Raw genomic sequence first — 25777 nt, forward strand, 5'->3', positions numbered from 1 at the left:
AGAGCACAAGTAGTGGGCAATATAAATATTGAGCAGCATCAAAACAGAAAAAAGATGATGTGGTATCTGAAGGAGTCAATTTCCTTATTAGATATATGACTATCAGGCACTGGCTACTGGCATGCAATATATGGCACTATAGTCAACCTCTTGGAAGGATGGAATTTCTTCATTCTTAAATCTCAATTTTTTTCTTGGGAGGAAACCCTACAATTTTAAATGAAAGAGCAAAAAAAGGTTTCACGACTGAGTCAGTTTTACTCGCTGTCCTTTTCTGCCTAATTTGTGATATCCTTAAAGTTCTAAACAAATCTAAGAGATTATCATTTAACTTTAAAACCAACCAACCAAATAGACACTTGCACCTGTGAGGATAACCACAAGAGGGCTAAACTGAACTGGCTTCTTTACAGGAATGAAGAGAATCAAAAAAAAAATCAGTTTTAACAGATTATGAAAAGTAGGTATAACAAATGTGCACTGTACTACACATCTGATAATGCAAGAAAGAACTTTGGATACAAGATGTAGCTATTTAGCAAGTATATGTTACTTTTGACAATGAAAGCACAGGCTTTTGAGTTTAAAGATGTTCAGTAGAACTTCAAGTACCCCAAAATGTATGTGTATCTTATTAGGATACTTAAAACATTTCCACTTTCTGCTATCCCTACCTTAAGATAATGAACAAATGAACATCTCTAGAGCAAAATTTCAGTTTTAACTCATGAGAATTATTAGCTACTTATATGAAGATATTACTTACAGTACTTGAATCAAGATCAGGGGAGCAGGGTGCTAGCTGCAGTAGAGGGATAGCAACCAAAGATGTTATAAGATATACACACAAGAAAGTGTTTAAATCATAGCAAATCATGGCCAAAAAAAAAAAAAAAAAAAAACAACTCACCTGAGCCATAAAGATGAAAACAAGAAATTAAAACTTGTTATGATAGAAGGGGAGAAGCTAAAGGAAGATTATGAGAAGGGCAGATGTGTAAGGGAGAAAGTGCACTATTCAAGATATGAAATGGTGGGGGTTTGGATGAGAGTTGTGGGTGTCTGTACAAAAAGTAAAGGGTGGGTTTTAGAAACATTATACAGGAGGCAGAAGATCCAGAGACTAAGGGAGAGGAAGGAGTCAAAGGATTCTGGGACTATTAGCTTGACTGACAGAAAGAATGGTATATAGTCAACACTGGCAGATAGGGTGTGATGCAGAGAGTTTTAGAGGAAATAATCAGGAATTCAGGTTTTGGTCACATAAAATTTGACTGCAGGATAGTTAGGCGTTATCATCAGAAGATGTCAAAATAAATAGAAGATAAACATAACAGTAGAGAGAGAAACGTGCATATCATTGACATAAACAGGAGCCAAAGTTTTGCAAGCACATGAAGTTAACTTGAGAATACAAAGGGAGAAGCAGGGCATGTAAAGTGGGGTGGGTGTCATGGGCTTGAGGTACATGGGATTTCCACAGAGATTTGGAGAGTGGAGGAATGTCACCTGGTAAAGAAACACTGAATAAATGATCAGGGAAATCTGAAAAGAGTCAAGAGAGGACAGAAGGGTCAGATCACTATTGTGACCATTATTGTTAAAATACAGACAGACACAGTAGAGGTCCTGGTATTTAGCAGACTGATAAGGATCCAGGATGCACCTGAAGAAGAACAATTCAGGACAAAGATTTGCAAGCTGTGAATAGGAAGAGGAAAACAGTCCACAACTGTACAAGCAGGTGGAATCAATGATAAGAAACAAGAACACATTTGTAATTTGAGAAGAACAGACAGATGTTGAAGAGGAAGAAGAAGAGTGAAACAGTCTTTATCCCATTCTGGCAATGCTATGGCAGGTGCTGTGTTTAGCAGGTAGAGATCAAGTGAAAAAACAGTATTAGTGACTGCAGTTCTCTGAGTAAGGAGGGCTAAAAAACATTATGCATTGATTTCCAAGAAAGGCCTAAAAGCACTGCAACAGGCTTTTTGGATGAGCAAAAGGAGAGCCCCACAATCTGACGTTCAAAAGGTAAGATGCCATAATAGTAACATACAGAAACTAAGTATGGTATTCAAGAATCATCTTGCTCAGCTATGTGTAAGCAGAGGTGAGAAATGCAAGGTGTTGTAAATTAACCTTCTGTGGGGTTCCTAAGGGGTCCTGGACTTGAGGGGTGGGGCAAGCAGTAGCAGAGCATGCTGTTAAATTCTGGGAACTAGCAACAGGGAAAGTGATAGCTGTGGTAATCCCTGGAGCTTCCTAAACTGATACAGTAGCAGTTAATGCTGCTGCTGGAGATGGATCCAGGTCCGCCTTGTAGTCCAAATAAGTTTGACACCCCTGCTCTGCATAAATTAGGATGCAGGTGTGATACTTTTTTAAAAAGTGATAAACCAACACCAATGATAAAAACCCTAGTATTTTACACAAAATCATTGATCAATGACCAAATGAGAAGAGATATCATTTAATATTACCTAACAGTCTTTTATACAGGACTTCTATACTGGAGTCTCACAAAGTGTTATTTTAGCAAAGTAACTTCGAAATACCAAAGAGAATGATAAGACTACAGTAAAAGCTCTGTTATCTGGCATCCCCACGGTAATAGGGGATGCCAGATAACAAAAATATGTCTGTTAATTGAGCGGCTCCAGCCGCTGCTTCTCCTGCCACATCTGGGGCGTCCTTCCGCCCCTCCCACGGCATTGCTGTCCCTCCTGCTGCATTGTCGCCTGTCCTGTGGGCCCCGCACAGCCTGTTATGCCCCCTGGGCCGTGGGGGCTCGGCAGCGCAGGCTTTTTACCCCCGGCCATGGGGGCTCAGAGAAACCGGAAGTGCCACGGTAAGCACTTCTGGTTTCACTATATCTTACAAGCTAGCATGCTGGTTAGTAGAGCATGCCAGCTTGTAAGATGCCAGATAATGCAGCTTTTACTGTATTTCCAATTAGCATTAGCACTACAGAGACAAATTACCTCTTACCTTCTGAACTTTCAAACTGGACTGAGCAAATTTAGTACCTGGTCCTTAACAGGCAAATCCAGAAGGCCTATTCACATAAATCTCACTGCCCTGAGTGTGGAATGAGGTAGTAATTATCACAACACCAAACACGGTGTCCTACAGTTGAACTACAGCTTTGTTTAATACTGTACTAACAGATCTTTTTCTTTAAACACATTCTTTGGGGGGTTTTTGCATTTAAAAGTTTCTGTTGACCTTAAAGACTCTGCAACAGACTAGTAATTCTATGGCCTACTTTGGTAGCTCCAGATAATAATAGATGGCCTATATAAGCAATTTTGTTTAATTGCCAAGCAAGTACAGTATTTCATATTTGTTCTTGCAGCAGCAAGAGTTAAAAGTTACAACTCAAATTTCACTATATATTCTGACAAGCATTTCTTATGTGATAGCTTTTAATTGGACCAACTGTATAGCTGGGGCAGAATTAGACACGCTTTTGAATGTAAGACGTTATTCTTCAGGTCACTTCTTTCAGTTCAGCCTGAAAATTCAAAAGATAAAAAGCAAATCTATCTGTGTAGTGTTAATGGTAATTGGAAATAGCATTTAGAGTTCTCACCGGTATTTCTAAAGTTAGGGTACTAAAACAACACTTTGCAAGACCGCAAAATGGCAGACTAATGTCAGGGACCTGAAGAAGAACTTGCATTCAGAAACATGTCTAACTTTATCACAACTATACAGTTGGTCCAGTAAGATATACCACCCCAAGAAATCCTTGCTTTTCACAATTTCTAGTCCATTGTAACTGTGTCACTCTTACGCTAATAAGTATCCTGGATTTTACTAACTCAAATTTCAACTGTAGTCATTTGAAGCTGAAAGTTTCCAACTCATAACCCCAAAATTAATTCCTTTTGGGGAAAAGGTGGACAAAATTCATTAGGTAATTCTTACCTTGGAAAGTTCATCAGTGTAGGGACATGACAAGTAAGGTGGAATACTTTTGGACATTTCTCACAACAAAGGAGCTCCCCTCCATTTTGACACACTGCACACCAGTCCTCATTGGGGTCATCCTCTTTTCTGCTATCCCCAATGTGAGAGGCACCTATCCATGTTGTCTTTCCATTGGATGTGTTCTCCTGAAGCATCCCTGGTCGGTCACCTGTGCTATCTGGAGCATCTGTTCTTAAAACAGTTTCATCAGAAGAGGAATTACGATTGTTATCCAACAACAATGAGGTAAGTATGCTTCTTGAAAAGTTGGCCTGTAGAAAGAGGCAAAGACAACTTAGAGGTATGTGCACACCCTGTTGTTGGGTAGATTATCAATATAAAAATATTAAATAAAATAATGCTTCTTTTTTCACTCTGTTTATGTAACACATATATAGTCATGTCCCTTGTGATATCTAAACAGGAGTTACTATTTTTCTTCAGATTTCAGCCAATTAAATGTAGACAACAGTAAAAACAGGACCACAATGAGTTAGCTTTGAAATTTAAGCAGCCTCCAATAGAAAAAAGATATTGCGTTTTGATGCCTTATATGTTTAACCTCCCAATACTGAGTATACTACTCAAATTAGAAACACCTCCAAACATGTCCTGAATCATAGTGTCTGTAGACCTCTCTCTGTCTCTTGGATCTCCAGGGGCTGACAGCAGTCTGATCATTTCAGTTTTTCAGGCAACTAAATTTAACTATAAAATTTAACTTTTAAACATTGAGAATATTATGCCCTCTTTTTAATAAGGCCTAAAATCCCAGTCTAACAAAATACAGTTATAATTTCTATCTCCCATAAAAGCAAGTTATCCTACACACCAAAAACTCAAAGGAATTTTTTTATTTTTAAACATACATTTCGAGGACGGGATTCTTCATCTGTTTCTTGTTTTACTATGACAATTGGGAAATCATAGTTCTCACTCGGTGCACTAGATTCCTGTTTAATCCTGATTGGCTCTAACATGACAACAGGGACTCTGTGGGTAGAATCAGCTCCAGGTGGTCTGCTGGATGAGCCAGAGCTGTAAAATAGGAGGACAAAAAAGAAATAAGGCACAGTAAGAATGGATATCATCTGCATGGGGATGGTATCTGGAATCCATAAATTTTACAGTATTTTCCATTCTCCAGATTCTGAGCAATTCAGCAAATTTCACCAAGGAACAAGTCCTAGCCCTAGTTCCTACCCTTTTTGGTTAAGTTTCAATGGGATTACAGTAATGTCTTTTTTCCCCTTTATAAATACAATCCTGAAAAGAATTAAAGAGCATGATTTCAGAACCAGTTTCTATATCACTACTCTTGGGCAAAACCTATAATAAAAAGATATACAAAACTGAAAATACTGAACTTAAAACTTTGTTTATCTGACGTATATACATTCTGAAATCCAGCAATTTTATCTTAAGATAACCATACAAAGCCTCTACAGCATTTACTACATAAGTGCAATAGAGTAACAGTAGGTTTGGCAGGATATGATTTTTACCAATAAGCACTGATAAATATTTATTTCACCTCATACTTGCAGACCAATGGAAAAAAAATACATTTCCATTGATAATAATCAAAATGTATAGAAAGAGAACGTAAGAAAAATGATGGTTGATACTGTGCAACAATAAGGGGAGCAGTCCTACAGAATCATGCTGACTGTAGTTTGTACTGCAACTCCCAGAAACCCCAGGGGACTGGGAACAAAGGAAGAGAAAATGACAAAGCAGATGAGGGGCTTGGTATACTTTCACTAATAAGCTCTCTGCTCCCCACACCCCCTGAAAATTTAAATTGCTAAAAGTTGAAATAAATGTTTAAAAATAAACTTCAATATTATTTGTTGAGATTATTAAAACAAAATAGAAATCAAATTCTGCCAAGCCTAAGAAAGATGTAGACTGTTACAAGTATTTGGATTTCTACATGAAGGAATACAACCATACTCAGCATGAAAAATTCTGTTAGCTGTAATGCTTTAATTTATTGGAACATATTAATGGCTCTGCTCCCTTTAGGTAATCCTGATTAACCCTATTTTGTTCATGAATATTCCATCACTCCTGGTATACAATTTTTTGCAGTCTCTTTTTCTAAATATCCAGTGCTTACTTAACCAACTGTATTATGGCAAAAAGCTCTTTAATGATAATCCTCTTGTAAGGCTAATTCCCTAAATCTAAAGTCATTTATGGTTCACTGAGGAATTCTAGGTTCACAGACTCTTAAAAATACAACTGAGATTGTCCTGAATTTTATATCATTATTTACAGCATATGATTATAAAAACAAATATTTGAGTTTGCTATTAGTTTCATGGCTACCGCTTTAATCTACTATTTAATCTTTCATGTGCTATTAATAAAACCAACATGAAATGAGTATTCTAAGCCTTGACAATAGTATAATAAAGGCATAGGAACGAGTTTCTCAACATCAGCAGGGTATGGTGAATTTCAGCATTAATTACTGGTAGAAATTAACAACAGGTGAGGCTGCACACACTCTTCCTGAGACTGAAGCTATGCTTCTTCCCCCTCCCCCAAATCTACTCTGCTTACCTGCCTCTACTTCCGACACTAGAAGCACTGGGTGAACGAATTGGAGGATGGATATTAGTCATGCTTACTGCTCCTAGAATATCAGAAATGAAATTAGAAATAAGGATAGGTTTGTGCAAACAAATTATCTTACATTTGATTTCTACTTGAAGAAACACAAAGGGATTTCTATAAAAGTTTTCATTAGTAAGTTGTGATCACAAAATCATAAAAAAGAAAAAGGGCTGGAAGGGAACTCAGAAAGTGATCTAATTCAACTCCTGACTCAAGGAAGGAATATTCCTATCTAAACAAGCCAAAAAAATCTTTGTCCATCCTACACCAGGCACTCAAGGGAGAGAGAATTAGGGACAGGAGAAGAGAACAAACTCAGTTGAATGGATGCTGGCTTGGAGCAGGCCTTGGGCTCTAGACCCCTGCTTCCAGTAGGGCACAAATCTCATTGCATTACTCTCCATCTTTATTATGTAATAGCTATTGAATGCAAGTGGCAGGAGCCCAGCTTCAAAAAGACTGCTGGAGAATTATCTGAGTAATACCTAAACTGTGGCACAATGGTTAGAGTATCATGCTGGGAAGTTAGTCAGAAACGGGTTCAAATCTACTCTGGGTGGGGGAAACCTAAAACAGGTTCCTTCAGATCCCTGGGCAAGTATCCTAATCACTTGTCTATAGGAACTAAAACATGGGGAGGCCCCTTCTTTCTCTTCCTGACTAGCATCCACAAACTGCAGGTTTCCGGACAGCTACATTATGTACTGTATCAGCACATGAGATGCGAATACATATCTGGAATGGGCCTGTGTGCCAGCGCAGCCAATATATAGCATACTGCACGCACTTAGTCTACAAAGTAGCATGTTTGTGTCTCCACATTGCAAGGAGAATTGCCCCTTACATATCTTTGTGAAATTTAAATACAAAACGAAATAGATTTTTGTTTCTGGTTTTCTTTCCATCTCTGTCATTCAGCTTCTTTCAGGGATATCTTTTGCATGTCCATAAAATTCCATCATTGGCCCACATCTCTCCTGCACTAACTCCTTTCCTTAACAACGTATCTGCTCATGTGGCTGCAGCTGTCATCGTGTAGCAGCTAAATAATATTCCACAAAACTAGCTCTCCACTTCTCATCAATTCTTCATCTCATTCTACCTTCTCTTGGATGCCTTGCCAGAGTTAGTTTAATGACAGTCCCAAATTTGAATTTCATCACCAGCTACTTAATTCTTACAGTCACTATAGATGCTGCCCCCTTTCCTTCACACAGACACTTAGGCTTAAACCTGGCATTACCTTTCACTCTATCCTCACTTTGCAGCTTCATATGCAAACAGTGTCTAAATTCTGTTACTTTTTGCTCCACGATATTTCTTAAGATCTGGCCATTTACCTCTGTCTACAATGCTAAGCATGAGCCAGGTGCACATCTCCTATTTCCTCTTTTTCAGCCTTCTTCCTTACCTTGAATTTCTCAGCATTTGACATGGATTAGACTAGGGTTTCTCAATCTGTGGGTCATGACCCAAAAGTGGGTCACAAAAATATATGAAAGGGTCACTAACAAACTTTAAAAATGGATTCTCCTTTAAAAGGAGAAAAACATGGGAAAACACAGGTTTCCCCTTCAGGCTGGCAGAGTTCCAGCCTGCAAGGGGCGGTTTGTGGCTGGAGTAGGAGGAGGGCAATCAGCCTTGGGCATGCCACGTGCATGTGCGTGTGCACACATGGACATGGCAACCAGGCAGTGTAGACAGCAGCTCCCGCAGCTCACTGCAGGTAAGTCTATGGGGTGGGGGGACATAGTGCGGCGGGGGGAGGGGCCCATGATCCCCCAGATTTGTGTGCCCACAGCAGGCCCGGGGCTGCAGCCCAGAAGGCAGGACCCAATGTGAGAGGGCAGAGCGGAGCAGCAAGACTCGTTGCTGCTGCCACTCCCTCACCAGCTATAACGCCAATAGCACGATGAGTAACAGATGGGATAGGGAGGGGGAAGGCCCTGTGCTGTCCTCACCTCCTCCCATTGCCAGTTGTTTGTGCATTGGGCTGTGGCTCTACCCTGCCACCATGGCCTGGCTGCTGCTCCCCCTCAGGCCATGCTCTGCCTCAGAGGAGAGGTAGGGTGGCGGGCAGTGTAAGCACTCTGAGGGGAGTGGCAGTGGCAGCTGGGCCATGACGACAGAATAGAGCTGCAGCCCAGTGCACGAGCAACTGGCAGTGGGAGGAGGTGAGGGAAGCACAGCCCCCAGCCCCCACCTCCCCATTACTCCCCACCACTGCTGACAGTGAGGTCCCAGTGGTGGCAACAATAAATCTCACTGTCCCATTCTGCCCTCCTGCACTGGTTCCTGCCCACTGGGCCACAGAGGCAGCTCCTGCCTGTGCCAGTCTGCCTGAAGTGAACACACAAAACTGGGGGGGCCACCAGCCAAACACACTGGGGGCCTAGGGGCAGGTGGCAGCAGGTCAAGAGTGAGGGGCACCAGCAGAGCTGTGGAGGTGGGGGGCTGTGGGTTGGAAGTGAGGGGTACCAGCAGGGCCAGGGGGCTGTTTTCTACTAAAACTATTTACTGGGTCAGGACTGGCCATCGATGTTTACAAATGGGTCCTGGTAGAAAAAAGGTTGAGAACTGCTGGATTAGAAGACACCGTTACAATGCAGTAAGACAAATGGACATTTTGAGATCAGCAAGCAAAGTCTCTCATATGTTTTATTCCCCACTATATCAGGTAAACTGAAAGTCGTAGTGAAACCAAGTAGCCACCATACCAGAGAGGCCTGGAGATGGCACTGATGAATTTGGAGACTGGACGGTTCTGTTTGAAGGGGGTTTTGGCTGGGTATGCTCTACAACGCCATCTTTCCTCACAATATTGTCCAGGGTAATGTTTCCCGAACAATCAATCTAAAAAGATGAAAAAAGACCATTATCATTAGGATAGAATCTTTTCTATGTAGTCACGGTAAAGATTATTTTAGTTTGTATTTCCAAATCCTCTTTCAACATGCTCATTTCATTTAGTGTGAAACTGATTAAGTCACAAACTACCTGATAAGAAGCTACTCATGTCTCACCTGTGCTTGAGCACATCCAGAGGTCATGCATATTCAGTAAAACCAGACAAAGGTCAGTTAACTGGTTCTCTTTTCAGCTATGACAAAAGAATGATATGTCTATTTTTTTTTTTTTTTTTAAAGACAAAGCTTGCTCCAATGCACTGTGTTTACTCAAAATTAAGACAACCCTGAATGTAAGATGACACCCCAATTAGGTTCTATATATGGAAGATTTATACATTTTTATAATTTTCTAGGTATCTAATTTAGGCCTGTGCAAAGCGGCTAGGATTCACTTTGGATTCAGATTCAGCCAGTTCAGGGGACAGTGATTTGATTAGGTGATTTGAATCACCATCCCAATTTGATTTGGAGATTCGGCTGCTGCTGAATCAGCCGAATTTCTAAATCAGTCAGGCCCAGCAATGGCTGCCCCAACCACACCAGCTCCTGGCACTTGGAGAAAAAAAAAGTCCTGACTCACCGGGTGCTGACAGCTGGGGGACAATCCCCACTTCCCCATGCTGCATGGGGGACTCTGCATGAGCCCTCCAAACCATCCCCCTGCTGTCCCAGCCCCCCACACGGCTGCCCTGCCCAATGTGACTCAGGCCCTTTAAGAAAAAAAAAGAGAAAAAACCCAGACTCATCATTCCTGCTGGTGGGGGTAATCCCTGCTTCCCCCCACCACATGAGAACCCCCCCAAAGCCCTGAGGCTGTTGCAGGAGTGGTGAGTCCTGGTGTCTTTTTTTCCTTAAAGGGATGGAGCTGGGGCGGGTAGGGCAGCTTTGGTGGGGCTGGGGAGCAATGCGGGGCCAAAGGGCTCATGGAAGAGCCCCCCACATGGCGTGGGGCAGTGGGGATCGCCCCCCCACCTGGCAGCACTAGTAGGTGGGGGCTTTTTTTTAAAGCATCAGGAGCTGGGCTGGCCAGGGCAGCCATGGGGGGGTTGGGGGAGCCTGGGGGAGAAGGGAGGCTCTCCCCTAACCCCCCATGGCTGCCCTGGCCAGCCTAGCTCCCGATACTTTTCAAAAAGCCCCCACCCACCAGTGCTGCCAGGTGGGGGGGCTCTTCCATGAGCCCTCTGGCCCCTTCTCCCCAGCTGCCCCTCCCTCACCCCCTACTTACCAGCAAATCTAAGACAAGCCCCTCCACCCCCTTTTGGGGAAATACTGTAAAGCCTCATCTTAGATTTGAGTAAATACAGTAAAAACATCACTTACTTCGACTATTATACAAACTGAATAATTGAGATGGCCTTTTGAAACCCTAGTGTTGTAAAACAATACTGTTCAGCTAGAAAACTGAACAACTTAACTTGGGAACAGAATTTAAAACATTCACACACGATATGTTTTATGCAAATATACCTCACTGTGCTGTGCTGTTGCAATATCTGTGTCAATGCATTCAGTTAAAAAAAAAAAAAAAATCAGGTAAGCTATTTAAGGTCTGAGACTACATCAGGGAAAACTTGAGACAGAAGGGAGAAATAGGGAGATTCTGGTGACAAGTAACTACAATAAAGCGTGAAAATTAAAATAATTTTCAAAAGTTTGCAAATAAGTCTACTTTTTTCTGCACAATGAAGTAGATTGCTTAAAGTTAAAAATTTCTGATTTAGTTGTCTAGCTTGGGCCTCTAAAAAAATTATTATTGATTGAAAATGGTACAAAGAGACTTGCTGCAGGTCAGCTGAATCTCCAGTCCCTGTTTTATGTATGTACTCTGTCTCCTAGTAAGTGGGAGTTAACTAATAATTTATCAACTCTTTCATTTAAGAGCAAGTAATTGATTCACTTACTACACAACAGGAGTGGACAAATGAAACATTTACAATGGATCAACTGATGACTGCTTAAAAGCAGCAAGTCTCCCTTTCATAATAAATGCTAAATTTATAAAGTTCCCTCCCCTGGATACACAAATGTTGAGGAGAAAGATGAGCTCCTTATTCCCACCCCCTACTCTAAAAGTAATGAAAAAGATGAATGACTTAAGGCATTTTTTTCAAGAAACTAGAAGTTTCAGGCATGTATTAAAGGTTTTAGGTTTATCATATAACATCACCAAATCTTACTGTGGTCACTGGCACTCAAAGTTAAGGAAATCCAATTTTGTAGGCAGTACTCAAGATGATGGACAATTAAGGCCAGTATGCATCTATATAAGAGAGTGCAGTCACAATATGCACTGTCACTCTGATAGGACTAACATTTTATGGCAGTCCCTCCTGAATAGTACTGAAACACTTCCAGGACCATGCAGACAAATCTGGACTGTTGCTTTCTACACTGCATGATTTTGGAAAGGCAGAAAATAGAATTTTAGTCTGCACGACTGTTCACCTTTCACACACACTGACCTCACTTCAGAATAACTGTAAACTGTTTGTATGTTACCCTTACATCAGGAAGAGAAGGTAGGTTATAGGAGCTACCCAGTGGAGAACTCAAATCTATCAGAGGTGGACCATATGTCTTTCCATCATATCCTGCAGCACTAGTAACTGTAGGACTGGATGGGGTGGATGTTGTGCTGCTTGCAGTTGATGGGGCAGCCGAAGTTTGTCCACTGCTGATCTGCCACTAAAAAAAAGAAAAATGAAAACCCACAACTCACTACTGCTGCTTTGCATAACAGATGTCTGTTATGTATATGGACACCAAGGAATGGTTGAGCTATGCAAGCATGTTAGCTGAATGAGCTGAAAGCAGAGCTGAAAACTTTGTTTACTTTGTAGCCATCAATTTTCAAAAACAAGGCACTCAGGACATAGGAAGAAGAAAAGCAGAAGAGAAATAACATGTAGAAGAAACAAATAAGATATTTAAAAATAAAAAACCTCTACCCCCTGCAGTTAATATGCATTAATATGTCTGGGACTTTATTGGCACAATATTGACTATAATAGTTTTAGTAGCATGAATGTGTTACAGATAATAAGCTGAATATGACATTGCTGTTATATTTTTAGTATTACAAACCAGGTTTTTCAGTAGGAAATATTGGGTATTTGAATCCAAGAGGTTCTTTTGTCATTTGTCAAACAGAAAAATGAAGCAAAACAAAAACGAACCACTGATTGGGACTCTAGCCAGCAACAACTGTACTGACCCAATAACAAGAATGAAAAAGTAAAGTCAGGCCAAATTTCACCCTTGTTTAGATCTAAAATTTCATAGATATAACTGAAAGCAGATTTTGATTCTGCACAATTCTTCTCCAGTAATTCTGTTTAATAGTTGGGTTCCAGGAGACTTTACAGCATAATGAAAATACTTGAGACAAAGACTTACAAAGACTACTTTTTCAGAGGCTCACAGATTCAGGTGCTTCTTGTTACTACTGGTTCTAATATGGGCTGTACAGCTTTCTTCAGTTCATTTCAAAGTTCCTCTCTGATGCAACTGAGGTCACTGCAAGAAGCACCATGGTCCTATTTTACCATTTTTCAGGTCACAGACAAGAGTCCTTCTATGGTGGTATGGTAATCTGCATTTTTTTTCTTCAAAATATTGAACATATGTACATCAATATGCTGTTTAATATATGCTTGCCTCACTGAAGCACTAAAATGTATCTGATGTATTTAATTTTACTCCACTTCAACCACTGATCAGCTTGGGATTGATCATTTGATCAGAAGTCCACAGTTTATTTTCTCTCTTCATCTGTAAGTCTCCAGATCTAACTCCAAAGTATCATTGTAGATGCTTAATAAAGCTTTTGCCTGGTTACAAGTGAACTAGGCAGTCCATTGACTGCAGTGTCCAGGACATGGTTGTATTACATTCTGCATTGTGGCCAAAAGACATCAAAACAAAATATACTTTAAGTTACTAATTTAACTTTTCTTCATCTATTTAGAATAGACAGAATGGGATGGACAATGATCTCATCTCATTAATATTTTGAAAAAAACTTCAGGTATCTTCTCACAGACAAGTAGTCTCTGTACACTGTAAACTCACGCTGGAAGTTAAATGAATGTAAAATTATAAAATTAGCATTTAGCCTTAGTTTGAGTGGTGAAGTAAAAAGACAGTTTACCTGTTTGATAGCTTGCTGTGCCAAGAATGCCATCTGTAATGGGTTGGGTTTTATGGTTTGTTTTGGTATGCTCTGGGTCTGGGGAAACCTCATCTGTGGTTGTGCAGGAAGAACGGACCCGTTAGACTTGGGGCTGTGATTCTGAAAGTTAATCAAGCGTGGAGGTGGATGCTGGAAGAGAAACAATCCCTCAATTAATTGTCTGAACACTGATAAACACTTCTGAAAATGCTTTTGGCTCAATTTCCCATTCAAACTTCTGGATATATGACAAACAAATTAGAGTACTGAAATAATCGTTTGTCTGAATGAAGGAGAATTCAGATCTCTGCACCAATGCATCTTGAACATTAGAACCAGAGTAAGAGTCAAAAGGTTTTGATGAGATAGTTCCAACTTTTGGGGCGAGAGGCAATACTTAAAAGTTATCTGAAACTTCTACAGGTATGTGCAATGAAGACTTAGTAAAATTAATACAACATGGGTTCCTTAAAAATTATAGTTTCATATTACCAGTTTGTGGTCCTGTGAAATAACACCTGCAGAAGCTACCACATTACTTTTCTGCTGCAACAATGACAATCAGACATGTCTTCATCCTGAAACACTCCTCATTTACCTGATAAGTAGGAGCTTGCTGCACTGGTCCTGGAACTCTCGGATTTGGTAGACCCACTGGACCTGCCCTTCGCTGAGCCTGTTGCCTTTGAGCCATGACCTGTTGCTGCATGTGCTGGAGTCGTAGCTGAGCTAAATTGATCTGTGTTGGAAACTTAGATAGCTGGTTTGTAGGTAAACCACTTTGTGGCTGTAAATTTGCTTCCATCACAGGGCTCTTGGGCACGTGTGGTGGAGTTTCTTTATCTTCAATTACCAAAGAACCTGATTAAAAATAAACAAATGTTTCAATATTCATTTTACTGTTTGTGAAAACTGAATTTTTCATTATGTCCCTCATTTTATAAAGACCATGAAAATCCTACAGTCTGAAGGCTGGGTAGACAGTTAGGGTCACAGGAACAGAAGGATATCTTGAGTTGTCGACCCTGTACCGTACAATTGCAGGCAGCTGTGTTATAGTACTTTCCTAAAGCTTATTAAACTTTATCCTAAAACTACTTAATTTGTTTATCCCAGTACTTGCTGAAGCCTCCAGAATCTCACACCAACAATGGTTAAAAACTTAATTCAATTGGAGTCTGCAACTTCTAAAATATGAAATCCTAGAAAAAGTTATTCATGACTTCATTCTGATAATCTGAAATATTCAATCTTCCAAGTCAGTATTTCTCAGAAATAGAGCATACACAAATAGAACAAGCAATTCAATGGTGAATCAGAAAGAAACAGCAAACAGCTTTATATATGTTTATTCAAGTACTCATTACCACATGGCTGGAAGATACATTTCTGGAAATAGAGTCAGAGCCCCTCTTCTTATTCTGTTTCCCAGTTAGTGGCAGAAAAGAAGCTTGGAGGATTTTTTTTTTGTTTGGTCCCTCTGAGAACAGAGCTTGTTATAGAAGCACGTTTTAGACCAAGATTTTCCCTTTCCACCTTTTTTCTACAGAATAAAACTGTCTGCAGTTTCTGACCAAAGGTCAAGAGGCCTGACAGGTATGTGCAGTGCTACGCTCTTACAGAAAGACTGAGATAGTGACAACCAAAAGAAAAAAACAAAACCTTAGCAAATGCAGAAGAAAGACATAGCATTTGTCACAACCTTTAAGAGAGAAATACTAGAAACTAATTTCTGACCTTGATTCTACTGTACTGCTTTTTTCTATTAGGTTTAGCATGTACACTCAGTAGATTCACTGAAAAAACTACTGCCTGTAAAATGAGTAACTGCCATAGAGTACTAGCCACTGGAAGGTGATAAAGAAAATGTAAATACCAGCCTGGAGATAACAATCCAATCTGCCTAGAGAATACGGATGAACCACATTTGCACATCTCTCCATTTATGTGCATGAAAAGCACGATAGGAAAGGCACGTGGCAAAGGCAAGATTTAGGAGAAAGGATCCAACTCCACCAGAAAACTTTTTCACACCTCTTAAAACCAGAACTATTGCTTGATAATTTTTCATTCACTGTTCCTTGCCCCTATTTCTCCCTTTATCCCAGTTCCATATGGTTTATACCTCAGTCTGCTAAAATCATAAAGGTACTGCCAGAGGTTTACTGCCTGGAAAAGTTGCCACTGTTCTCATGCCACAGAGCATTGAGTCAAAGATGCTTTATAGGATAATTTCTTTCTATGAATTAGAGGTGTGTTGAAGAATGCATGAAAGACACTGGAATACCATTCACTTGGCCAAGCTATTTTTATAGACATGATAAAATCTAAAATCAATAAAGGGAAAATAGGAGCCATTTCATACCTAGATTGAAAATATTTTGAGCCCAGAAGCTAGGATCACAATGAAACTGGATGGTGTTGTTAGTCACTGGTGAGGCATCACATCGTGCTCGAAGGAGATACCGTAGCCGATATGTAATCTAGAAGTGAAAAAATATAATTTACTTGGGGTGAAGTGTTCTCCACGATGATTCTTACCACTGTCCCTGCAAGGCAATAATAGGACTTAATATTAACCTGAATAAAATTGCAGAACTGGTATGAAAAGCATGGAAATTAACTGAATCAGCCAAAAGAAGGGTTTCACAACTGCTCAGCCCCAAGTAATTTTGCATACCTGTTATCTACAATATGACAGACAAATAAACAAACAAAGTTCTTCCAGGTGTAGAAATACATACACTTTCCTAAATGCAACTAAGGCTTTGTTGCTTTAACATGACTCTTTTCTGAAAGTTTTCAGGTCTCACTACTCTGTGCCAGATCTTTGTGGTTTTACCCAGAAAGTTTATTATCCCATCTTATTGGTCAGAAGCATTAATATAAGGAATTTACACTGGTAACAAATAAAATGAATCCCAGTTAAACTGGAACAGAATTTTTAAAATTTTGTTTGACAGAATTTTCATATGCATTTTTCTTTGAAATACCCCAACCCTACTGATTTAATGTTTAGATAATGTTCTAAACAGAAACAAAAACAAAACAGTAAAATATTTCAAGTGAATGCAATATTAATTAAAACATAAGTTTTTATTAGGATGGAAAAGGTGTTTTCTTGGGCTTTTATTTCAAGAGAAACAGCTGACCCTTGACCGACATGGCTATATTTATATATTTATTATTATATATATATTATATATATTTATTATTATAAACATAATAAAGAACTTCAGAGAGAAGAAAAAAGATCTCAGTACCTGTATTCTCTTTGGCTTCCTAACTTGACTTGTTCTCAAACCCTTTCTTCTCGAGGAAATGTTCTACCCTAGATGTCTCTTGAACCCCTGTTTTTTTGTTTAACTCATTTCCCCTTGTCATAGACATTAATTACCCTTTGTTTGGCTACTTTGACACAGCCCCAACTATTTTGACAGATTTATTTTATTTCCTAATGTCTAAATCTTGATGTATGTTTGTTTTTTAATTTAAAAGGACATATGGGAACACGTAAGCTTAGACCTCTGCTACACTGAATATAGGGTTCTCAGACACTAGCAGAATAAGGTGGACTACATAATATTTGCTCACTTTTATCTACTTAAAGAGTTTGTAACAAGTCTTTAGCATGGTTGGCTGTATGCATTTGTTTACTCTTCTCCAGATGTCACATGATCACTGTTACCTTCTGTGGGTAACTTTTATAAATGACAGCATGGGCAGAGCTAGGCTTATGAAAAGGGGGAAGGGCTGAAGATGGTGTGGCACATCATCATTTATAACACAACATGGTTTTCTCTACTTAAAGAGAAACTAGAAGCTTCACTTATATGCTAGGGGGCTAGTACTATATTGTTCAGTTGAAGATGAAAGCAAAAAACAAATAACTATTTAGATGTCTACTAATTTGCTACAGTACCTAGTAAGTTTTAAAAACTACAACAAACGAGGCAGAGAAAGTCAAAAAAATCTGTGCTATTAGCTCCACAATCATTATAGTTAAATGCATATTGCATTCAGATTTATAAAATAAAATCTAGCCTTCTTGAGCTGCTTGGCAGTACCTCCAATACATCCCTGTTAGTCATTTCTATACCTGAGTTAATATTACCACACCCGAGTTTAGGTTTTCAGTTAGGGACAGAAACAGTCTGCAGGGCTGTGAAATCAAAGAGAGACATTACCAGGACTGGCTAACAGACAGCAACATGACAGAAGAAAGGATAGTTTGAATAATCAAGACTATTAAAAAGGAGAGAGGGTCAGTAACACCTGAAGCCTGGAAAGAGATTACTAGGAATCAGGCAGATGATAATAAGCCATGAATTCAATAGACTCCCTCACTGCTGCCTGAATAGAAACACTACTGTTCCTCCCACCCCAGTTAACGGTGTTTTGTTTATGCCAGAAGGTTAGGTGAAAACATGGGCCTCTTTCTGAAAACAGTTCAACGTATTTCCACAGCCCCCTCCCCTGCCCCTGTGGGCAGGGCCTCTCAGCTCTGTCTGTGCAATTGAATTTGTTGGGTCCTCCTCCTACATGTGATAGGATATTTTAGAGGATATTGCTTCCCCTGCTGCTCTGTACAACGTCCCTTCTGAAAGAGAATTCTATAAGCACACAGAAGGTTGGACAGTCCATTCCCAGATATCTTTAATAAGAACTAAGCACTTAATTCTTATTTGTCTCTTTGAGATTATCCCTACAATTTGCTAAGGCATTGAAATAGCTGCCCAGATTTTCCCAGGATGTAATAATCCAAATATAGAATTGATGACAGGAAAAAGAACTAGATGTGGACTCCAAATAATTACAAATAAGCATGATTCAGTTTGATGTTCATGTTCCTAACCAAGTAAAATATTGTACTTATAGCTTACACAAGTTCTTTGCATCTTTAGTCATTTAGAGCAAAACTGAAAAAGTTGTGTGCATCTATTCAGTTATATAGCATGCAGGCCATGCTTTTTATGGTTCTTTCTTTGAAGAGCTATACAGCAGTGATTTCCATCTAGGGAAACTGCCAATATAGTCCTTGTGGTTTAACCACCGGACTGGAGGTTCAAGTTCTATTCCAGGTTCAGGTTCTATTCCCAACTCTACTACAGACGTCCTTTCACAAGATTTTAAAGATACTTAAACTCAGTTTACTCATGGACCTATTTGAAAACCTGAAGAAAAAAAAAAAGTTTTGCATTTTTTTCTCAGGATTCCCAAGACCACAGTCAAAGGGTAAGGTGGCATCCAATTCCAGCACAGCTGATGCATCCTTAGCCCTGAAGGGTCTCTCCCAACTCATAACATTAGGCCTTATTAAAGATTACACCAACCAAACAACAGCATCTCTAACTGAAGCTGTCAGTTACACTGAGCAAGTATCAGAAGTCTTTAATAGGAGACTAGACTGACAACTAGGCAGCCACAGAGTAACCTTAGTTTAAACAATTATCCATTATGTTTGGATTCCTTCACTCTCTGAGTTCAACATGTAGCAAGTAGTAAGAAAAATTGTCCTAATGGTGTACCACATGCACACAGAACAGCTCATCCTAATAGAGGTTAATAGTATTATTTCATACCTCTCCACAGAGGAGGAACGATCCACATTTCAGTGGTAGACCTTAAAAATGAAATTGCTGCAGGAGCAAAGCCAAGAGGGTCAGAGGTCAAAAAGTTGAACATCATCTTCATCTTGTGAAAATGTATAATACTATATATTTCTGCACCAAACAAGATGAATTCCTGGATATAAAAGATGCAGAAACTTGCCTTACTTGACTTGGTAGTGTTAAGAGTGATATTACTTGACTTAACACAATTATTTCACGTCTGGGGACTCCCTGTACCTATAAACAAATGTCAAAGGCAGAGCTCACATGGCTCCCCAAATATGCCAACATACTTGCGACAGACCTTGAAGTCTGTTTCCTCGGGTATATTGATGACATCTTTATAATATGGACACATGAAAAGGAATCTCTGGAAAAATGTTACCTGAACTTAAACAACTTCCATCCCTCCATCAAACTAACTCTGACATACTCCACCCAGCAGGTTCATTTCCTTGGCACTACAGTAAATATTTGTAATGGCTACACTGCCATCATGTTGTATTGGAAACCATGAAACTGCCACAGCTTTCTTCACACCACCAGCTTTCACCCTACGCACACCACTAAACCCATCCTCTACAGCCAAGCTCTGTTATGACTATCTGCTCCAATCCCACCAACCATAATGAACACCTTAAGGTTCTGGAGCAAAGATTCCATACTATTACAATCTCAAAACTGTAGCCACTCAAATCAACAAAGCCAGACCCAGACCTTGCTCTGACCTGGTACAATACCAGCCCTGGGACAAAAGGCAACAGAATCCCTCTAGTTGTTACCTACAGCCTGCAGCTTGAACACCTAAGATACATCATTAACGACCTCCAACCCCTTCTAGAAAAGAATGACCATCACACGGTAGTCACATAGGACAAACCTGCCTTGGCTTACAGACAGCACTACCAACCTCAAATGACATCTCTCAAGCCACAGACTAACTCCCATCCTTACTGAAGTACCAGGCTTTCCAAAGGACCCAAATACCTACTATGCCTCCACATCATTAAAGACCATATCATCACCAGACCAAATAACAAGGAGCACAACATCCAAGGTTCATTTGCCTTCAATTCTATCAACATCATATACCATCACCCACTTACAGTGCCCATCTGCTGTCTACACTGGACAGGAAGGGGGATCTCTACATTTGGGGCTGGACTCAGTGATCCTCTGGGGTCCCTTCCAGCCCAAATGTCTATGAAATTTAAGGATGAATGAACACCGATCTGACATGAGCTGCAGGAAGATACAAAGATCTGTGGCAGAATACGTTAGCCTCCCTGGGCACTCCATTGCTGACCTCAGGCAGCAAACTTTTAAAATCCAGCTTGAATGGGAAACTGCAGAACAAGAAGTCATCCACAAACCAGACTGAGTTAAGCATGGTTTAAACAGGAACTACGAATTATTTTCCCATTACCTGGATTAGCTTTGTGACCCCTTTGTTCCTATACTCCTCTTGCAGCATTGTCTATCTCCCCCCCACCACACCTTACTTTCCTCTTTTCCCCACCTTTTGTACTGAAATCACTTACTCCACTTTATACACTGCTCTATGCTGTCCTTTTATAGCATCTAATTAAGTGAACTCAAGCTCATGAAAGCTTGTGCTCAATATTTAGTCTCTGAAGTGCATAATCTACCCTGCCTTTTGTCCAATTTCAGACTAACATGGCTAACTACCTCCATTTAATATAGCAGTTGTATGCAACAAAGGGACTACTGTTATCTTTTCCTAACCTTACCAGACGTTTGCTGTATAGCAATGCTGTGCTGCTCCCACTGGAAACTGCCCATTTGGAAAAATTCATGACATGTTCCAGTTGTTTAGATAGACCTGCCACTTCCTGCTGTTGCTGCAGAAGTTTCATCCGATGTTCTTTTGCCAGACTCTACAAGAAAAAATATTTCCAGTGAAAACTATCTATTTACAAATGAAGTAGATTAACGCTTACTTTCTAACCCACAAACTCAATAGTTAACTTCACTAAAAACCCAAATGGCTCCATCTCAATTTTCTGAAAATAAAATTGAAATATAGCTGTACTCTGAAAGAGGAGTGTAAAATTAGTACATTTCATATTCAGATTCCCAACTCCTTTCTTAAGTGACAAAATAAGTTTCTTTGTGGGATTTTTTTTTTACTTTGAAGTAGTGTTTAGATAAATGTTTAGATGAGATCCCTCATGCACAATTCTCTCCTTTGTTTTGCTGCTACTGTGAACTTGGACAGATGAATTTGTGATATAAATCACTTAGATGGCAACACTTTTCATGCATGCTGCACAGGATTATGACTTGACTGCACAACCAAGCAGAAGAAGCTGGGCTGTGAGAAAGGCCAGCTCTGGTTCAAGAAAACGAAATACAAATAGAAATTCAAAGTTACTGGAAAAGAAAATTGCTTTTGCATGAAATATTTCCCTGCACAGCCCTATCTGAAACTTCCTCTTAATGGGACACCCTATTTGAAAATTGGCCTTTGCTATACTCAAATTTTAATGGATTAAAAGCTCCTATAAAACACTGACAAGATGAATTTTTGTACCTTATAATTTTAACAAAAGTCAATTTACCTCTAGCTGATGCAACAGAGCTTTACCCTTTTTGTTTATTTCCACCATCAGTGTAAATATAGCAACTTTAATGTCCTGTTCAACTTGCTTTTGGTTCTGGTTCACTTCAAGGATTCTATAAATAAAAAATATTTATAAAACTAAGTTGACTAGCAGTGTTCTCAACAAAATACCACAACTCCTTCAGACTTAAGAAATGGAATTATTTTCTTATTGCCCAGACTAAAGTGGCTTCCTTTTTGTATGCATCATTCATTCACACCCCCCCCCCATATCGAATCACTGTCCCCGAATCGGCCTAATCCAAAGTGAATACTAGCTGCTTCGCACAGACCTACTAGGCATGGCAGCAAGAATTTCCTGGTGTGGCAAGATAGCAGCAAGACTAGGCCCCAAACCCTTGCAAGGGCAGTAGCAAGACTATTATTTCTTTACTGAAGTCTCTTATATACATTCCTGTAAATAAAGTGTTGTTTTTACACCACAAGCCTGATCAAGATACAGCAAAAGCTGTGTTAACCGGCACTTTATTAGCCAGAAAAACTCTACTAACTGGCATCTGAGGGACACGGCAAAAGTGAAACCAGAAGTACCATTTCCGCCACCGCAAGCTGAGTTTTTCTTAGTCACTTCTTCAGCCTATGGCCCAGGGCAAAGCAGCCTGTGCAGGGCCCCCCTCCCTGTCCCCTGGCACACTTACGCCGGGAAGTACACTAGACAGCGCACATTTGATTAACCGGCGCATTTGATTAACTGGCATCCTCCATTCCTGGGGGATGCCAGATAACAGAGCTTTTACTGTACTATGGACTCAATGCAGGACTCCTCCCCTTCTACTTGATAGGTCAGAGACAAATAACACCCATCTTTGCAGTCACCAGAGGACAGTGTCTGAATGCCATCAAAGAAAAATTATATTTTTTGCTTAAAATACACATCCTTATTTTGGAGGGCTGATTTCATGGGAAAAGGCTGCATGTGGTATGTGAGCAAATATGGTACAAATTCCAGGTAATTCATTCAGCTGTCATGGCAAGTTAGAAGTTATTACCCAAAATATGAGGTGTCTCCAAAAATAAGATAGTATTGTAGTCATCTTTGCATTCTCGGTTTTGTTCATTTGATGATGAATCACTGCTCTAGCTGGGGATGAGGCAACCTTTTAGCAGCCAATCACTGGCTGCTGTGTTGGCAGGAAGCCAACCCCACCCAAACACAGACATACAACCATCAGGAGAGATAGGAGTGAGCTCTCTGCACAAGTCTCTTGGTGAGCTTGTGGATCTCTCTGTATCCCAACACCTTGCCTTGACTTTGTGCCTGTTTTTGCTTCCTGACTCTAGTATCTATGTTTAGCTTCCTGACTCTATCCTAATTTTTGGCTTTCTGGTTCTAACTTGATTTGCAGCCTTCCAATTCTGGCTTCTTGACCATGGCTTGTTCCTGAACACTACTCTGGCTCCCTGATAATGCCTTCAGCATCTAGGTTCCAGCTTGCCTGCTGCCTCCAGACTCTTTCCGTGATCTAATACCTGGCTCTGGACACTGGTTTCTGACCCTGGGCCTGGCCACTTGGCCCAGTAGTTTGCAACTCAGCTGTGACACACTGTGTTTGACTGCTGGTAGTATGAATGGAACTTTAACAAGCAGTTCTTGATTTCCCTTATACAAGTGTATCAGGTGATTAAGAATATTCTTGCACATAATTTTAAGAGAAAGATGCTGGGGGGCGAAGGGAAGAAGAGAGAGGGAAGGGTGTAATTACTTTTTTCCTATCATGCAAGAACAAGGGGATGGTGAGCAAAGTATAAAGTGTGTACCCAGCATCCAGAAAGTGGTGAGATAAGAGACAAAGGACAAACAAGATAGTAAGGCTTCCCATCTCCCAACAACCAGAGTAAGATTTGGTCTGCATTCCCAAAGCCTTTGAACTTTTCTGTAGAACCTCTTGCAACAACCCACCCCTGGTATTTAACCAGGGCAAGTACAGTTAGTCTTAAGTTTTGTCTGTTAAATTGCAACCCCCAATTATATAATCGTTAAACATATCTTCAAATAAATCTGTCACATGCTTTTAATTACAAGAACATGAGTCATAACCTGTCCTTTTAAGATAGATACATTGTAAGAAAATTAATACGGGTGAGGGAAGGACATACTGCAATGCCTTCTGGCATTTTTTTGTCACTTTTTGGGCTGAGTCTGACCTTTTGCTGATCTTCAAATATGGAGGATAAACAGAACAGTTATATAACTAAGACTAAATGTAAGATAATAAGCAAGGGTCAAAGCCAACTGAAAATATTAAAATTATTCCAGTCTTTCAATAATGAAAAATCCTTACATGTATTAAAACACTCTGGCATTCTGATTGTATTTAGTTACATTTTACATAAATGTGTTAGCCTATTGTCAGTATTTGACAATGTAATGCATACCTGTTTTGGATCTGCTTCCCTGTAAACTTTATGTATTTAGTCTTCTCCATTAGCTTGGTGATAAGCGTCTCAATGATCACTTTCTGGTTCTGAAAAGCTTCTTCTATAAACTGGTATCTGCAATAATCGGTAACTATTTACATATAAGCAAAGTCTCAGCCATGCTTCCTAAAAGGAAGACTACTTTGCAAAGAGCATGTAGTTAAGGAAACAACTGTAGCTTTAAGATAGACTGTCATCATTAAATGGAAACGCATGGTAGCAAATTCCCTTTTTTCCCCACTTTGTAATTATGTTCTTCATATAAACTAAGAGTAATAGGTTTTGAGACCAGGTCTACAAGCAATTCAGAGTTAATTCATCATGCATATTAAAGTATCTTCTGCTAGTTGCACAAAAATAGATTGTACAGATAGATATAGATTGTACCTGTGCTCTTTGTGTTCCAGTAACTGGCAGTCCCGGCATGTCAACTTGTCACAAGTTTCACAATAGAGTTTTAACTGTTCCTTTTTGTGGGAAGGGCAAAACACAGGTCGCTGACTGGTTACACCAACTGCCTCTGTAAAACAGAGGAGGATTTACATTCCTATTAGCAAGAAGAAAATTATGTTTTATTACCTAGGACTGAAGTCCGAAGTTGGTTAGTTCTCTTGCCTCCACGTCTGCCTTCTCTGTTCTGTTTTGGAATTGCTGTATTTTTACCTGCCTTTTCAAGGCAATAAGTTTTTCCCCAGTGTAGGACAGAGTAAGAACATCCAAAAGCCAGAGAGAAAAAAAATACAGAAGTTCAATGTGCCAAAGCACTGATATAGTATCACCTCAGACTGAAAATCATACTTTGGATTTACTTTACCCAAAATCCTGATGGGAGGACAGACAGGGAAGACTGATGGATGTCATTAGCAGGGATCTGGGTTTTCCATTTCCCATGGAAAAACAGAAAACATGGATTTCTCCTTTTAGCAGAGAAACCCATGGATTCCCTGCTTTTGCAAACAGCTTTACAGGCTGGTTGAGCTCCAACCTGCAAAAGCTGTTTGCAAACAGGGTGGGAAACCCCAGCCCTGCCCAGAGGAGGAGGAGGAGGAGGAGGAGGAGGAGAAAGGGTGGGGCCTGAGGCTCTCAGTCAGCCACAGCTCCACTCAGTTCAGCTTCACTCTTTGCTCCTGGAGCCTGAGGTAAATGGGGCTTGCAGGGAGCTGGGGGCCCCTCTGGCAGGGCTGGGGGGTTGCAGGTCATGGTTGTGCAGGGAGCCCCGGCAGGGCTGGGGGGAGCCAGGAGCTGGCCCTGGCCCCACCCGAGCAAGCACCAGCAGTGGGGGAGCCAGCTCCAGGCTGGTTCTGCTGCAGCTGCCTGCTGTTGGGGCCAGGGAGTTGCAGACTTGGGGCCCTGGCTCCATAGGCCTGGCAGCTGGGGGCCCCCTCCAGCAAGGCTGGGGGGCCAGGGCTGTGGGTGGGGGCAA

At 40.3% G+C, this 25777-nt stretch overlaps 1 protein-coding gene across 3 annotated transcripts in view; it reads right to left on the bottom strand.

Moving 5' to 3' along the window:
- The window catches only part of TRIM24 (tripartite motif containing 24), a 120815-nt gene that overhangs the window by 16227 nt on the left and 78811 nt on the right, over positions 1-25777 (bottom strand). For 2 of the 3 annotated variants that reach the window (XM_090043265.1, XM_090043264.1), the window contains exons 4-15: positions 24742-24874; positions 24313-24429; positions 21875-21989; positions 21044-21190; positions 16046-16163; positions 14279-14541; positions 13660-13830; positions 12015-12194; positions 9318-9453; positions 6547-6619; positions 4845-5013; positions 3934-4247 (exon numbers count right to left, since the gene is read on the bottom strand). In XM_090043265.1, coding sequence (XP_089899391.1) covers positions 3934-4247; positions 4845-5013; positions 6547-6619; positions 9318-9453; positions 12015-12194; positions 13660-13830; positions 14279-14541; positions 16046-16163; positions 21044-21190; positions 21875-21989; positions 24313-24429; positions 24742-24874 — 1936 coding nt within the window. The remainder of the gene's footprint in view (positions 1-3933; positions 4248-4844; positions 5014-6546; positions 6620-9317; positions 9454-12014; positions 12195-13659; positions 13831-14278; positions 14542-16045; positions 16164-21043; positions 21191-21874; positions 21990-24312; positions 24430-24741; positions 24875-25777) is intronic. The other variant, XM_090043266.1, reaches the window with a different exon arrangement.

The sequence above is a fragment of the Crocodylus siamensis genome, chromosome 4, assembly GCF_052110815.1.
Source record: "Crocodylus siamensis isolate JL-2025a chromosome 4, ASM5211081v1, whole genome shotgun sequence".
Classification (NCBI taxonomy): domain Eukaryota; kingdom Metazoa; phylum Chordata; order Crocodylia; family Crocodylidae; genus Crocodylus; species Crocodylus siamensis.